Source organism: Caloenas nicobarica, chromosome Z (genome assembly GCF_036013445.1).
Source record: "Caloenas nicobarica isolate bCalNic1 chromosome Z, bCalNic1.hap1, whole genome shotgun sequence".
In the NCBI taxonomy this organism is placed as follows: Eukaryota; Metazoa; Chordata; class Aves; order Columbiformes; family Columbidae; genus Caloenas; species Caloenas nicobarica.
The window spans coordinates 83,514,429-83,532,221 of record NC_088284.1 but is presented as its reverse complement, the minus strand read 5'-3'; the positions used below and the strand labels follow the sequence as shown (position 1 = coordinate 83,532,221).

The window sequence follows — 17,793 nt, the reverse complement described above, 5'->3', positions numbered from 1 at the left end:
CAACATGTAGTCTGTTTGCATAAGCTGCTTTATCAGATCCTCCCGGCACCCCAGGGTTTCACTGGAACTAACAGGGAGCTGCAAGGCAAGGCAGGTGTTTAAAAAAAAAACCTTAAACACTCAGATAACAGTTTGCATCCATGTGGTTTCCTTTGCTGCACAGGTAGTTCTTTATAGGTCTGTCAGTTTCAATCAGCAGAGAGCACATGTGATCAGTATATCTGATAAACTTGTCAATGCCTTTGTAAGGCAGGATTCCCCAACCTATTCTGTTCAACTCTCCTCCCCCCTTCCCTTTTTCATCATTTCAAGTAGAATCTTGATAAGACAGAGATATGTCACAGGCAGCTGTGTGTAGCTAGCTCAGGCTACAACTAATTTGTGCAGGAAAAAATTAAATCAGGAGGTAAATTATTTTGTGATTGCTCATTCCCAACAGAGTTGGGCGTCATTCTGAAGAAAATATCAAATAATTGGTTTCAGGCCATGTCAGACACATGCAATTCCCTGCACTAATGGCTGTGTGAGGTAGCACTAGGCCTCAGGGGTCACCAAAGAACTGAAAATAGCTTAGTGCCAGGCACAGCAATAGAGAGACAGAGCACATAGGAAATGAAGTGGCAATAAGTGCAATCTATAGGGGAAATGTGCTTCACTTGGAGTTTAATATATCGGCTTAGAATCTGGCAGTAAGCCACGCAACAATTGTTTACCTTTTTGTCAGCATCTGCATCTGTTCTGTTTTGTAAACGGCACTTTCAGTCAGTAAATGCTGGAATCAATAACAACTGTTAAGGGATTTCCTTTCTTTTTTTCATATTCCATAACAAATGCACGCTAGGAACAATGTTTGCCTGAGATTAACAAGGAACAGACATTAACAGGGTCAAAGGGATTTGGTTGGGAACATTTTATAGCTTCTTGGGTTTGCAGTAATTGTATCTGTGTGATTTGAATGTATCTTGTAACCTATCCAAATTAAACTGTTAAAAAAATGCTAGCATGCAGTAATGAAGATGATTTTTTATAATTATCTTAAGTACTGTGTGTAGAAAACTGCTGGCACTGTTTGTAATAATTTAGTTCTGTGTAATATTGTGTTTTACATCTGCTATGCAGATACATTAAGTTCCCTCTTACAATATGAGGAAATTAGTGATTATATCCAGCAATACTAATTATTTAAACCTAGCAGTTACATTAAAAAACATACACCAACATGCAGTTTGAGGAAACTGTGAGCAGGTGTCCATAAAAATTGAATATATCATTACTAAATGCAAGCGAAAGAGTAATACAGTTTATATACAAGCTCTGTTTAGGAGATACTGTGCAGATGAATGCTGTCATAAATGCAAGATTGTTATAATAGTTATAGCATCACTTAAAAGTTAATATCTCTGAGAGCTGAGGAACACATTATAGTTAATGGAATTTATGTATGTAACTCCCCATGCACTGCCTAGAAAATTTACCCCTTGAAATATCCCCATACACAGTGACTATCAGTAACTGAGTTTCTCTTGCTTTATTAGGCTATTTTTTTTTCAGATTTTAACAAAATGTTAGTTCCATTTATGAAAAGGCTTTATTAGATGTACACAGGTTGGAACTAGATCGAAGTTTAATATACACTTTTTCTTTTTTTGATTTTCTTCCTCATATAGCTTTATTGTATGAAATCCCTGACATTGCTGTCTTGTGTCCCTTGTAGGACAATATTGTAGATCTATCTTACATGAAATTAACCCTTATAAATGGGGGCAGGGGAATGATATTTAATGTATTGGGAAGGTATTTTACAGTAAAATTGATTAAAAGGGTTTTAAACCTTTGGTTCCTGCTGAGGGAGAAATCCCCACTGTAATCACTGAAGACAACAGTCATCAGGTTGCCTTCCAAGGATTCCGTCGTGAGTCTCAGAAGCAGTTTAGCCAAGCGGCTCTGTACACTGAGTAGTAAAGCTAATTAATCTGAAAGCAGCGCCATTGTAGGGCAGCTGTTCTTGAACACCCACCACCAGCTCACCTGTGATGCAGGGATTTCTGCAGCACATTTTACCGTGTCACATCCCTGCATGGGTTGAAATGATCAGAGTTAGCCATTCGTGGGTTTCGGGACGTTGTGAATAACACATTGCTTAAAACATGTTGGGTGCCAAGCTCATTAAAAAAAAAAAAAAGAAAAAAAAAGTTATGTTAGAGTTATGGGATTCATTTCTGTGGGTGTTTTCTTATGCCTTTTGGGATTTTAAATGCTTCCAGGCTATAACCAAGGAAATTGGAAACACTTTATTTAATGGTTTCAAGAGCAACAACAGTTTTGAAGAAAGTAGCACTTTTGAAACTTGCGATGAAATCACAAGTTAGCAGGTGTACCCAGATCTTTTAGATCTAACACACCCATGTTTCTCGTGCTGCTTCGTTTTTAGAGACGACAGCAAATCTTTTTAAGTTGTAAGATAAAGACAGGTATCTTGCTACTGAATTGACGTATTTAGGAGAAGCTCAGGTACTATGATCAAGAACTTTATTGAATCTGTGACTTTCACTCTATATTGCTTGAAAAATGCTTTAATGAACTTATTAGCTGGCTTAGAATTCATAGTGGCACTTCCCAACTTTATGACTAGTTAAATTCTGTTATGCCATCTTTCTTATTCCTAAAACCTCCCAAGTGGTCACATTATTTTGCAGAAAATATCTTTATATACAAATATATAAGACTGAGATTCAGTGTTAATGACATATTGTATCTACACTAAATTTAACCTTGACGTTTGAATGACATGCTGATTTCTTGTCAGAATTAATATTGGATAGATTTAGGTCTACAATGTATATAATTTATCTTTTTAGAAGATGAGATATTAATTTAACTGTTAGTGTTGCAGAGTTGTCCCTGATTTCACTAGTAATCCCTATGTGTCTCTTTTTACAGTATTGATATTATCTATTTCACTAGACCATATGGGCTTATTTTTTTAATTGTTGATGGATAAAAAAGCGGAAAAGTCTTAGAGAAGGGCAACAATGCGATTAAAAAATGTAGAACAGCTTCCATATAACACGAAAAAAGCAAGCTACAATACTTCAGTTTGAGAACACTATTAAGATGGTAGGATATAGTAGATGTCTATGAAATGAAGGGAGGCATTATAAAAATAAGCAGATATCAGTAGTTGACTGATTCTTAAAACTAGTTGGGATCAGGAGAAGCTAGAAGACTAAATAGTCAAGCAAAAGAAATATTTGTTAACCCATAGTGTAGGTAAAGTGTAGAACTTCTTTCCACAAAACATTATGGATGTTAAAAATTTAAATGAGGTGAAAGAGTAATTGGAGAAATGGATGAAATAGAAACCAGCTATGGATTATTAATGTATGCTGCATCTGTCTGTGGATGCTGCTCATCTGCAGTGCTCAAGAGCTGGGTAAGCTCTGAGGAAAATACTATATATGCTTTCCTTGTTATATTTTTATTTAGTCTTCCTCTTCCAGTCACTGTCCAAGCCCAGGATACTGGGATAAAAGATTTTGTAGCAGAACCCAGTAGAGCTACTCTTACAATATTATGCTCGGATGTTTATGACATATAGAGACTCTCACTTCATAGCCACCCCTAAATGAGGAGCTTGTAATTTTTCAAATTATGTATCTTCTGCACCAACGTTTCTTATAATTAAGTGAAAATCATTTTCTATTACTGTCTGTTGTCAGGATTTTATATTAAAAAGTTCAGTAAAGTAACCATTTAATTGTTTGTAGTCTTGTGGTTTTCATACTCCAAGAAAAGTGTTGAGTCATGCATTTTTATTGTTTATGGGTAGAAAGAGTGTTTTGCCAGATAGCTAAATTGTTTTCAGTCTAACATTTCAGGCCTAAAATACAAGAAAGAAATCATTTACAGCAGCATGCTTATGTGCAGTTTAGTAGTTCTGAGGCCTTAGAATGCTTTCAAAAGTCTAAGTAAATAGCTATCTGCATTTTGTGTGTGTGTGTAACTTCGTCTGCACAAAGACAAATGCCATTTTTGCTGTTTTCTAGATAATCTTAAGTGTGTCACTACACCTGGTTGCTGAAAATTATGGTGAGAGTACTTACATTTTGTAGGGTGTGTTTGCACTAGATACTCATCTCGAATTATCAGCATCTGATTCTAAGTATTTACTGTTAACCAAATGTCATTGTTTGTGCAATGAAACAACAAAACCATATGAATGTTACTGATTCTTCACTGTTTTCAGCAGAAATTTGTTTCCGAATTTTACCTATGCTCTTTCTGTCTATGTACTTTTGTAATCTTTTCTGGATAAATTCTTCAATTTCAGGAGAATTTTCTGGTCTGAGGAAGGAGGGAGAAAAGCAAGAAACTGTGGGATGACCATTGAAAAAATTTTGCAGTTTGAGTGATTCAACAAATTAGCATAGGGGAAAGGGATCCATAACCTGGGTTACAGTGGATCTTTTGTTCCAAATTACACAACAGCTGAGTAAACTTTTTTGGGTTTAGAACATTTGAACATGCAACTGGAGAGCTTTTCCATAGGGATAGTAGAACTCTTTTGGCTTAAATTTGCCTAAGAACCTGGATTAATTCTGTGTTAAAAAATGCAAGACCCATGGATTTTATGTTAAAATATTAAAAGACCTTTATGAGAATTTTGAGAACTAAATTAGTATTTAGGTTGCAGAATAGGCAGGGATAGAACGGAAGCTTAAATTGTTTTGAAAGGCTGTATAAAAAATAAGATCAAGCTTGATTTGCGCTTTATTATTGTTGTATGTTTATCATAACGCTAAAGAACAGAAGCTTAAATTGTTTTGAAAGGCTGTATAAAACATAAGATCAAGCTTGATTTGCGCTTTATTATTGTTGTATGTTTATCATAACGCTATCTTAATTTGGAGGATGCAGGACCTGGAGTATTCCGCTTGTTTCATCTATTTTTACATTTATTACTACCAGGCCTTTATCTCCCTGCCAATGAATAGATTTTATTTCTTATGGTTGTGGCATTAATGCCTTCACTGAGGGCCTCTCCCGAGGTATGTTTTATGTATAATAGCCTTATTTCACCCTTAGACTTGCCGGCATTTGAGACTTTCCTGCTGCTTTGGAAAGGACTATGCATTTGTCACTTTTTTGATGTCATGAGTCCTGGATGAGGTATAAATGGGAACTGGAGATCCAGTGTGGTCTGTCTTTAACCCCTGGTTTAGCAGGATGGCTGATGAGCTGGGTCAGAGTGCTCGCTCATTCCGGCCTCCTGAAGACTAGTAGTGTCCTTCTGTCCAGATATCACCAGCCAAATGGTCTCTGGTAAGATGGACTGCTTCATTCTTCAACGACTGTGGCATTGTCCATCAGATTGTATGAAATCTCTTCAGCTTCAACCCATTCTGCTGAAGTGAAAGGCCAAACTCGAAAATAAGTGTCCCCAGTTTCTCTGATGCTGTATGGCTGCATCAGCTGCCTTGGCATAGTCTGGCACACCTTGCACGATTTGATGGACATTCTTTTTCTACAAGCAAAGCTCCTTAAGAGCCACCTTGTCTGGGATGGCACATTCCTGCTCTCTGTCATTTGGTGGCTGGGGTGGTAAATCAGCATGCCAGAGGCAATGGGGTACCCGTCATGTCCGCTGTGTCTCCATGTCATAAGAAGTCAAGAGTATAGATTTTCTAAATGTAGGGATGTTAGGATGAAGGTTTTGAGCTTATTCCTTTGACTCCTTCTAGTTTCGTTTAGTGAACCATCAAGGTGTATTTACTTGCTACAAATAAATGTAGTGCGGGTTAAAGTTACCTCAAGTAGAATCTTCGTCTTTTCCACCTCTTCTCCCCTCTACTCCAAAAAGGACCACAATCTAGATAGCAGAAGCCTAAATTACTTTCTCTACTTTCCTCTTAGCAAAATGATTATGTTGTCCTTGTTGAAGCAGATAGTTTTCTAGAAATAAGCTGCTCTTCTATGGTTTTAGTCTGCGAACTGAAGCTCCTGAAAGGCCTTGCAGCAAAGGCCTGGATGCACTAATGGGCCTTCATGGCCCTGACCAGCCTCTTCTGGGGCCTCCTCTGCAGCCTGGCCAAGAGATGAATTTCAGCTGACACCTGGGTCTTCAGTACCTGCCTGAGCGACATCGTAGGTGTCCTGATGTCCATCTCCACCAGAGCCATGTCTGTGGCTGGCCATGGACCCCCTTGACTCAGACTTCTGGTTTGAGCTTGAACCTGCCTTGTTACTGTGGTGCTGCCTAAGCTATGTCTGACTCTTGGTTACCCTCAGCAGACCTGATCCTGACTCCAAGCTGTGAATTAACTTCCTGACTTGAACTCAGATTTGCGCCATCACCCTAACTTGCCTGATGATCTGGCTCCTTGGTTGAAACCTGACTATCATTTCTGGATTTCCCCTGCTTGCCTTGCTTAGGGACTGCAGAATGGGGCCCTGGCTGACGAGGAACCTGTCCTGATGGCCACATTGTCGTGCTTTACTCTCTGTTCCTCAGGGAGCAGCCAGCCTTCGGTGCTCCCTGACACTGGACTTGGTTGGGGTATTTTTTGTTGTACCTAAATATAGCTCATCTTGCGCACTTTGGATTTTTCTGCTGGCAGATTTGGCCTCTGGAGTAGTTCAGAAATCATCTGTATAGGCAGTGGTTTTGTACAGCCGTACTTTTGTGATTCTTGTTCTACACAGAAGGCAGCCTGAGGCTATGTTCAGGATCTCAGAGCCTTTTCGTACTCCTCTGTATTTGTTTACCTCCTGACATCACCTCTATTTAAAGCAATATTTACCACATTGGTTCATTAGCACATTCGCGATGGCTGTATGATCCACTTGGATTCTTCATAGCCTCTGTACCAGCCTTTCTGTCTGTTTTCAGAAGTTCTTTTCATGAGATAGCACTTAACAGAAGGTCAACGTGTCCTGTTGTTAGGAGACACTACAGAGGTCCTGTTGATATGTGCCTGTAGCTAAAGATTATGCTACAGCTATTTCATTGTACAAGGACTACATGATTTAAACTCAAACATGCAAAAAAAACCAAGTTTAAAAGAACGATAGCAGCAAACTGCAGGAAGTTCAGAAAGGAAGTTGGTTTCTATATGTGACTTGCTACATGCTGCCTTCTATTCTGCAATTAGACTGGAGTATCATTGCTAACTCTGATTTGTGGCTGGCTGGCATTGGCTTCATGTACTTCTGGTCACCCTATGCATGGTCCCTTGTGAACTGGGTAAGGCACTGTCAACAGTTTTAGACCATTTTCATCACAGAGGATGTCTCTCTTTCCATGTGATGTCACCTGGGTAGATGAGTTATGTGAGTTCTCCGACCTAACATCATAAGTCATGATCCACTCAGTAACTTTTTCGGAGTAATCATACGCTACTCTGCGACTAGGCCTGATTTTCCTACAGACAGGTTCATGACAATAAGACTTGGTTGGACATGCATCACAATGAGTCTTCATGTCTGTTTCACCTCTGGCCACATGGAGGCCTGTGCTCTTCATTACAATCTTTTACAAGACTCTTAAATCTGTTTCCACATTTTCTGTATGTCACCGCGTTGGCTGCTTAAGTGTTCACTGTTACACAGTCCTTAAATGTTTCTGTCCTGTGGTTGTCCCGTCAGATCAGTGCCTGAGGACAAATGCCTTTTCGTTCCGCTCTGCTAAAAAAGGACTTTGATGTGCTCATTCAAGGTCAGTGGTCTTCAAAGTTGAATGCTGCTGTCAGTATTGGGAAACCTGACAGTCTGGGATGTGTATAAGATCTTTCAATCAAACTTTGGATATTGAGGTGTGTGCACGATGTTTGGTCATCAGGCACTGTGATTTCTGGGAGACAATAAAGCTGCAGACATGGAAATGACCGTATATGAAAGGAAATTAGCTTGTAGAGTTTCCCCCCATCCAGCTCTTCCGAATTGCTGTGGGGCAACATTGAGGTTCAAAATAACTTCTTCCAAAAGTTGGACTATCCAATAACATGCTTTTTGAAAATCAGATCCACAAGAAATAGTACCAGTCTTACATAAGAATTAGTCCGTGTCTGTCTTTCTGGCATAATTCTGCAGCTGCAGAGACTGCTGATTAGTAAGACTCATGGTTTCTGTATGAATAGAATAAAGCCTTGCAGTGGTAGTTCTGATAGGTGGGTAGGTCAAAGATTGCCACCATGAGTCAAGAGCATCAAGAACTGTGAGCTGTGCAGAATGACTCAAAACTTTACATGAGCTATGTCATCCAGCAGTTCAGAGCTCTTGCTGGACCAGCAATTGTCCTTTAAAATACTTGTTGTGTTGTTACTATCAGTTTTGCTCAATAGCCAGGCTCAATGATCCATCAGCATGAGTTGTGCTGATTGCCAATGTGAGGGTACGTGGCTTGACCCCCCCATAGTGTTGTAACAAAAAGCTTGTGCAAATGATGCGTGAATCTTTGGCACAACCCGATCTTTGGTATACTTCCATGTCAAATGGAACTCACATTTTCTTTATGACGACAAAGAGGACAAAAGAAAATTTAAGAATGGGTTACCCATAGTATATTGTACTCTTTATAAATGCCATGTAGGTATTTGGTTGGTTGGTTATTTTTCTCCTAGAGAAGTTGTAGGATCTAGATGGTCTGATGCATCCCATCTCAAGGATTCTCTGGCTTACTGCTTTGGTGCAAGATGATGGTTAACCTGCAATTCTCAGACAATAGTATTCATTACAGGGTGGTCTCATCTTGCCTTTCTGTTTTCTAGTGCCTTTATCTTGACTGTCTTCTGGTCACACAGGTTTGCCTGTCACTTTATGTAGAATTGGATCACTGTCTTGTCACTGCCTGTGGTTCATAGGTTTCTGATCAGTCCCAAATCTAACTGATTTCAAGGGATTTCAACCTCATGCCTTCATGCACTTAAGTGCATTTAAACCGCGGTTTTGTGACCTCCTTTCCTCTTGACTGTGAGGACTTGCTGCTTATCAGAGGATGATGCGTATGTTTGTACCTTTTTATCAAAGACAGAATTTCCTCTATGCTTCCCTTCATTTGTTTCTTAATTTTGTATCAAAGTTTTATGTCAGCCTTGAAATTAACCTCGTATTCTTCCCTACCTTGAAGCATCTAGAATTCTGTCTATGCTTCACAACCTGAAGGGCCGAAGGGCTTTTCTAGACATTTGTAGAACATATGAGCTATTAAATAGCTGATGATTATGTGTTTGTTTGCACATGCTATAATATGCTTTGTCATATATGAAAGTGTTCTCTCAACTTCTTAATGGCATGAAAAAAGAGGGATATTTGAGCTTAATGTCTTCAGCTTTGAGCCGACATATACTTTGAAATGGTCATTGAAAGTAAAAATAAAGGTTTTCACTTTTTTTCTGAGTTGAGTAATACATACTAAAATTAATATTACTGGGGGTTACTTTTGGCTTCTAGGTCCACTTCCTTTCAGTCTAATGAAGACAATATCACTTGGGGCAATCAAATAATTGGAAGGTTTCTTTGTTCCTCAAGAGAGGGGGCAGGAGCATCACAAAGTTTTTAAATTACAAGATACAGAACTAATGCTCCCTTGACTTTTGTGATGTGATTTGTGGTTCTGGCAACTTCGATCTGTTGTTTCTGGCTGTCTGCAGACATTTCATGTCAGTTAAACTCAGTTTATATTATCTAGTTTTCAGGTAAAGGAGAAAAATTCTCTGAATAGCAGAATGTCTTTTTTGTTTTGGAAGTTTCAGATTTAAAATTGGAAATCCAGTGATACAGATATTATTTACTTGTTATTCAGAGGGGAAAGGAACTAACAGATAATTATGCAAAACATTTTATTTTGCCATTCTTAGAAGTGCAAGGGACTAGCATGAATACATCTGTTTGGAACTTTGAGGAAATTCAGATGTGGATGCAAAACTCACAGTTCAATCTCTAAGGCTGCAAAACCAGAATAGCAAATTAGGGAATTTGTATTCAGAGCTCAGCTCTACTACTTAGATCTATGTCTATTTAAAAGTGATTTGTGAATACCTAAAAAAAAAATATAGGAACTTTGAGGAAAAAGGGAGGTACCAAGTACTTCAAAATTGCAAAGGTAAGAGAGATTTGACACATAAAAGTACATTTCAATCAATTTCTATTTGTTTTCGTCTGTCAGAGCTTCCCTTTCAAACTACTCTGGCTCTTACTCTGACACTTTCTACATAAACTGTTCTACTGATGTTACATCTGCAACACAACTGCATAGGATCATGGTATCAGTTGACCACAATTTGCATAGAAGTGCAAATTTGTTACATTTGAAGTTGTTATAAAATTAAAATACTTAAAACCATGTGGTTTGGTAATACTGAATTGGAAACAGCTCACAGTCTTTTATAGTCTGACTGTGCTCAAATCAGTGTTCCCTGGTTGATGTGACATGATTATATGTTGTGATTACAAGTGTTAACCTTTCAAAATAAAATGTTCCATTTCTTCTTTTAAATACCAAATGCTTATAGGTATAATGCTTGCTGATATTTGTTCAGTGACAGTCTCACTTGTTTTCAAACCCCACATATTTAAAGTTGTGGAGTGTTAGATTGATGTTTCTTTTCACTCAAATGTCATATTCATCAGCTGTATTGTGCTAGCAGATTGTTAAACAGACAAGGTGACTTGCAGAGTGACAGTGTAGTGATGCGATGTCCCAAACCATTAAAATATCATCATGACTTGTTTTTTTTTTCCTTTTGTTCAGTCAGTTTTTGCAACACAGTGGTTTTTCTGTAAAACACAGGTGAGAAGGTTTCTGAGTAGATCTTTTGCTTGGAAAAAATCCTAGTTAGTGAATTACAAAACCTGGAATTCGGTTGTAACTTCCCGGATAGTTGAGAAATGCCAAAGATTTAGGAAGAAGTAATGTAACAGTATTTTATAATGAGGAAAAGATACATTATGCTGTGACAAAAATGAAATTACTTGATATATTATACTCTCTTACATAATGAGTTTTGCAGGATCACTTTGTAAACAGTAGTAAAAAGTATTTTATGATTTTACCTGAACAGCTTCCCAAGAATACCACAAAAAAGGACGGAACTTCTGCTTAACATTGCATCAGCTCAAATGTCTTTCTCAACTTATCAAACTCTTTTTATTCATGGAAGAAAAAATTGAAGAGCTCTCTGCAGAAATTCTGTTGCTGCCTTCATTTTTGGAGAAGAATAAGAATGTTCAAGGTAATGAATTCTTCTTATTTATTGTTTCTACTTTGTGCAAAAGGATAATTTTATATGATTTTCAACATTAATTACTTAATTTATGTCACCATGTTTTATAAAGAAGTTGATTACCATATCCATTGAAAATATTTTTGAAATATGCAGATTTACATTGGAGCACAATGAGTTGTGGGAAAGAACTGATAGTCATGTGCAAAGATGTGAGGTAAAGCATTTGCTGTAGATTCCAAGCTTACTGTCATTGTCATCTAATTGCATTCATGTCATTTGAGGAGAACCTGAAATCGTGAAAATCCAGGTGAATAGCACCTTCCAGGTCACATTATGCTCATAAATGTTGCTCTGCTCTGCTACTTCTGCTGGTAGAGAGATTCCAGGTCACCAGAGAGCGAGTGGTTTCAAGATCTGTGATTATATTGCAGGAAAGGATCAGACCAGAAATGAGGCCAGGCTGCTTGGGGAGGGAAGATCGGTGGAGTCAAATATTCGAAATCTCTGTAGTCAAGCTGCAGGTGGAGAAGAAAGGTGTTTTGGGAATGTGGTCTCAAAATGCTAAATTGATAAAAAATAAAGATGAAATAAAAAGAGTTCTGAGGCACATATTTTCTTGATGGATGCTTCATCTGAAATCCTGACACTCTGAAATGAAGAAAGACAAGTTAACCTCTGTATTTCTAGAAGATACATCAAAGATCAAATAAAATTTGCATTCAGGTTCCATTTTTACTATTGGTTTCAGTGTATTTCTGCCTCCTTTAATCTCTCAGTTTTACTAGTTGTCAAGAAATGTTAAGCTGTTATACACTGTATTTCACGTTTTATGGCCTTGATCCTACAAAGAGGTGTTTCTGTAAACTTCTCATAGGGATAATGTGGAGGATAGACTGTACCTTCAGTAGGGTAATTTTTAGTGTTCTTTTTACTTTTATATGCTGCGATAAAATGAAAAAAAAAAAGAAAACATTTTGAATGGGAAATGTATTTGACATGTTTAAGTAACTGCCCTCTAAGACATGTGATCTCCAATAATACAGAGAATTTAATGATTTCGACATTAACAAGAAATATTTCACTTTCCAGGAAGTCTGTTTAGGACTTTCTGCTGCAGGCATTTGTCCAAATTTAATTACATTCACAACTGTTCCTCAAAAGTGTGTTAAGCCTTCCTCTTTGAGAAATATTATCTTAAAGTAATCATGTCTGTAGAAAGTAGGTTCTTAAATGATGCCTCTACTTAATCAGATCTGAATGGGAAATATTACTAGTTCTTGTTGTAGGAGTCAGTCTTCTGGGTAGAAGGCCTGTTCTAAAGAAAACATAAAATTGATACCCTGAAGCACAGGTCAATGCAAATCTTTTACAGGTGATGTTAGTGAATTAATCAGAAATACCTTTGTTTTCAGTGTTGCTGTTCTGATCAGGTGGTTTTATTCACAAACTCTGCTCAGTTATATCAGTTTGTGGAGAATATGTGAAGACATGGCCAGAGAAATTGGAAAAAAAAAAAAAAAGTCTGTCTAGAAGAATGGTTTATTGGTGTTATTTTCATTTCATATTGCCAGAAATCTCAGTTGTAGTGAGGAAGTGAAAGATGATTTGATATGGGAAAGTGAGAGCTATGTTCCCAGTAGTTCCAAGTTCTTTTAAGTACCAGAAGGGATTTAAGATTTTCTCTGTTAGTGTCCTATATTGGGCTGATAATCTTATTTTTTTCACTGATGATGTCTGTGTTTTGATAAGAAGGATTTATTAGAATCCTTGCTTTATTTTCATGAGAACACGTTATAATATGTGACTAGAAAATACAATGGCCATCTTCGGTACTTATTTAGAAGCCTTTTTACAAGGAATCTTGTTTAATTTAACAGAATGTAGTGCTCAGATCTATCCAAAGCAGCTTTAAATTAACTCAGGTACCAGTATTAGGTTTGCAATGCAGCAGAGGATGCAGAATCAACCTAAGAAACAAAGCAAATTAGCCCAGATTGAACCGCGTGCTGCTGTTTCTAGACAATTACCTGTGCTCTGTGGTTGGGTTTGTCCAAACTGCCCTGCGGTCACTGCAGTGTAGGCATATCTGGAGTATCAGTCCTCTGCAAGTATTACTACTACTAGTAAATTAAGGGAAACTGGCCAGTTCATAAAACGTAGGCTAATACCCAAGTGAGCTAAAGTTTCCCTAGGCATCACACACATTAGAACGTTGCACTTGCTTTCTTTTCTCTTTGGTTGCTTTTAGTATTCACAGGAGCCTTTTTATCTATGTGACTCATGCAGAGATGCAACAAAAATAATGTTTTTTCATGTGCTTGTGTCAAGTGTTGTGTTTATGCGTATAGCTGTTTCAATGGCAGTTTTAGCTGATTTTTGTTCAGCATATTCCATAGCACTTCAATCTTGATATATAGAACAAGTGTAAAGTTCCATCAGAAACAAAGTAGTTCTTTGGATGGTTCCTCTTTTTAAATTTTTTTTTGTCCCAAAGATGGCATCTGAGTTTTATCTTAACCAGACGGTTTCTTGGCCCTCATTTTTCCCTAAACCCAGCGATGACAAAGAGCAATGGCTGCATAAATTGGATGTAAGAAGAACACTTAGGGTTTATCACAGAAGAATCAAAGATTTCATATCTTCTGACAGATTGTTTGTACTCTTAGGGGGTCTTAAGAGGGGTCAAATGGCTTCTAAGAGTTCCTTAGCTAGATGGTTAAGGGATTGTATTAGGGAGGCGTATGTAGTTAAGGGTAAAGAGGCTCCCAGGGTTTGTAAAGCTCATTACACTAGGACTATAGCTGCTTCTTGGGCGGAGAGGTCGAAGGCTTCCACATTGGAAATTTGCAAGGTGGCCACCTGGGCTTCTCTTCATACTTTTTCATTGCATTATTGCTTGGATGTAGTCTCTTCTGCGGATTCTGCTTTTGGTAGGAGGTTGCTTGTGAACCAAAAAAAAGAACAGTGAAGAAAAGAAAGACATGTAGTTCACAGTTCTAGCTGGCAACAAGACAAGTTTCTTTGCAGTGTGCACAATGGAATCCTATGAAGACCAATTTAGGTGGTTGAAAATAGATGTTAGAGGGAAGTACTACCTACCAGTGTTCTCTGATGGTAACCCCATGGCAGACAATAGCACCAAAGGAAACAGTGAACCAGAGTGAACTCTGTAGGGAGATGGATGTAGAGAGTTTTTTTAGGTGGTACGGATAGTTCTCTGAGTTCAGTTTGAGAGTTCTGTATCCAGCATCTTCTGGAATACATTCGGAATCCTCATTTTCCCAAATTGTTTTGCATAGATTGAAAAAAAAAAATCAACAACTTGAATTTTCCACTCTAATTTCTTTTCACTTTTCTCCATCCAGTTATTCCTGATTTTATTTTTTGACTCTACTTTACCAGGCCTAATTTAGTATGTATTCCTTAATGAGCAGTGTGTACATGCCAAGTTTTGCACTTGATTTCGAATTATGTTTGTGTTATCTAAGCACAATTTTAAAAAGGTAGTATAAATACACATTTTATCTACTGCCAGTAGATAAATCAAATAAAAGGAGAAAAACATGAAAAGTTCTCGGACAAATAAATTATGATGTGGTTTTATTCCAAGTCTGAACTTTAGTGTGGCATCTGGACAAGACTGCTACTCTACCTTTCTGAAGAAAGGTATCTGTATTTTTCTGACATTTACAGAACATTTATTCTCAGTGTTGCAAACCTCACTTCTTTCCACTACAAACAATAGGCTTCAGAAAATTAAAGGAGTGGAAGGAAGTGAGGTTCTATTTTTCCTTGACCAGACATTAACCATTTCTTTTGCTGGTGTCTTGTCATGCCTACTGTGATGAGACAGGCTCCTTCTCTATTTACATTCAGCTGAAAGTTCCAAGATGTTCTGACGTACCTAGTACATGCAGGATCACAGGGCTTGTTCTCTTTGAAGGAATCTGGAACATTCAGCTGCAGTCAAGGGTTAAGCAGGAGATTTTGGTGTAGAATCCTCCCAAATTGCGTTCTATTCCCACCTTTATGGTACATTTCTCTTCCCTCTGGCTTTTCAGAAGCGTCTTGTTGAGACTTTTAAAAAATCAAAAACATCTAACATACTTTCATCTATCTCTCACTATTTTTTCCCATTCCAGTGAGAAAGGTGAACTTTGGACAGATCAGATAATGAGTACCAAGAAAAGCTTTTTCCAGGGGAACTCTTTGAAAACACTGTGGGCAAAGTTGTCAAGCCCTTACATCTACAAGCTTTGTCTTGGGGGTCTGGGAAGATTTGCAAAGGTCTTTCCTTCAGAGAAGGAATCCTTTACTCTATCAGTTTCCAGAAAGTGTAGTAAAATGAGTGTGCAATCAAATTTATGAGATGCATCCACTTAATAGACTTTGCAGTTGTAAAGATTCAAGAAAGAAAGGTGTGATTTTTGCTTTGGTCTCAAAGCAAGATGTTCAAGTCGCTTCTTTAAGAAATATATTGCTTCAGCAGATCAATTCAAAGTGAAGATGGGTTTTATACTAGGAGAGACTGTGATTTCAGATGTACATTTTCTGTATTTGTGTTACTACAGTTTGCTCAGCATAGTACAACAAATAAAAAGTCCATTATTGAACACAGAAAGCAGGAGATTTTTTAATCTACAGCTAGTCAAATATTTTTCATTTCTTCTAGTTATTTATATTTGTGAGGGAGTGGTATTTCCCATTTCTGCAAGACGTATTATTTCCAGTACAGTTGCAATAAAAGTTCTGGCTGAGCCGGCTGAATCCAAGTACTAATCCACTTTGATGGCGCTGTTACTTACCTTATTCACAGTTAGTGTGCTCTGATATAAAGCTTTCCTTGATGCTCTGCTATTCTATACTTCATGCAGGATAATGTCACAGTGACTAAGTACTATGAAAAAAATATGGAAGCTGTGGAATTCTGTAGAAAAAATAACTGAATAGAACTTCTTATAAGGAAGAAAAATAATTATATTAATGATGCAAGAGGTCCCATTGTCATCATCATTACAAAACCAGAAAAATACTGAATTTGAGAAAGAATTAAACATCTTTAAGACAAGATTGGCTTTAAAGAGAAGAATAATCCCAAACAAATTTAGTACATGTAAAGATACTTGGCTGAAGAGTTTTGATTTTAAGTGAAGCCCTTGATATAATCTCATTTTGAATATTCACTATCAAAATTATTCAAACTGCCTGGCTGGTAAACCGAAAGAAGTACAAAAAGTATGAGCAGTTTATGAAGTTTGTAGAACATAAGTTTCAAGAAAGGTACAGCAAGGATTTCTGATTAATCCAGTCTTCCCTAATAATCAAGAGTGACAGAGGTGTAGAATATGCTCTGGAAAGTGAGAAAGTATGAAAAAGTGAGTAGTTCTCGTTCAGTCTCCATTTTCTTGTTTCATTACATTCACTTCTTTCTGCTCTCTTTCTGCGAATCCTCTCCTCTAAGCATATGAGAAGGACTGCGTACATTTCCGTCCACCTCTGCAAATGGAGTTTGAGGTTTTGAATTTGGGATGAGTTGAAGAATTTGTGTAGAGAACTATGGCTGTGTAGGCAGAGATGCTTCCTCCATCCTCTTGCCTTCCTGTCTGCAACGCCAAACTAATTTGGGCTGATAGCTTCACCACAGCAGCTGTACCCGTCTCTTGAAAAAAGCTGCGCTTTTATTTCCCAGGGGAGTTCGCTGATTAAGGGCAAGGCATAAGACAAGTGAAGAAGTAGCAGGACAGGAAGGGGGTAATTTGAAACATGTCTCTGTGGAAACACGGTTCGAGAGGGAGGTTGTGGTAGCACCTGAAGGGCAGAGGCTTTGCAGGGACTGTGGCTGGTGTGCAATAATCAGTGAAAAGTATGAAGGGAGCCCTTGCTAGCTGGAGGTTAAACTGAAGGAGATTGAGGCCAACTTTACCTAGATGAGATTGGGGAAAAGCAAAAATTTGGGAAACCAAAGGAACTCAGTAAAAGATAAGAGACTTGACCTTGGGGCTTCTTTGGGAAGACCAGAAAAGGTTTTACGTGCGTAAGCCTGCATGCAATGGACAGGTACATATGAATTTAGGGCAAGAGTGCGCAGGCTGTTAGTTAGAAAAGGAGGTGGGGAGACCTAGTAGAACCAGTTAATTTAAAAATGAAGGAACCTTTAAGAGGACTGATGCTGGTGGAAGCATCATTTGGCTCTTCGGCTCTGGTCTTAGAGACACAAATCTACCATCAGCTAGATACTATTTATTTCAGCTGTGAGTTCTTTACAGGTAAGGTAGTAATTCAATGGATACACAAGGATTTTAGGTTAAATGTTAAATGTTTTCTTTAAAGTCTTGATATAAAAAATTAGAAATAGCTGATTAAGTAGTGACAAAAAGAGCATGTTACTATATGGGTATTAAATTTTGCTTATAGATAGGATCAGATATATTAAAAAGGAAAATATTAAGGAAAAACAAGGCAAATTTAAGGTAGAAAGCACAGAACAGAAAAGAGGAAAAATATCCAGGCAGTTAGTTGTGTGGTTGTTTAGGGGTTTTCATTGGTTGGTTGGTTGGGGTTTTTTTGTGTC

The 17,793-nt window shown here is 37.8% G+C and overlaps 1 protein-coding gene across 5 annotated transcripts in view; it reads left to right on the top strand.

Moving 5' to 3' along the window:
- KIAA0825 (KIAA0825 ortholog) overlaps positions 1–17,793 on the top strand; it is a 240,843-nt gene that overhangs the window by 58,600 nt on the left and 164,450 nt on the right. For all 5 annotated transcript variants that reach the window (XM_065655929.1, XM_065655928.1, XM_065655927.1 and 2 more), the window contains exon 6: positions 11,058–11,228. In XM_065655929.1, coding sequence (XP_065512001.1) covers positions 11,058–11,228 — 171 coding nt within the window. The remainder of the gene's footprint in view (positions 1–11,057; positions 11,229–17,793) is intronic.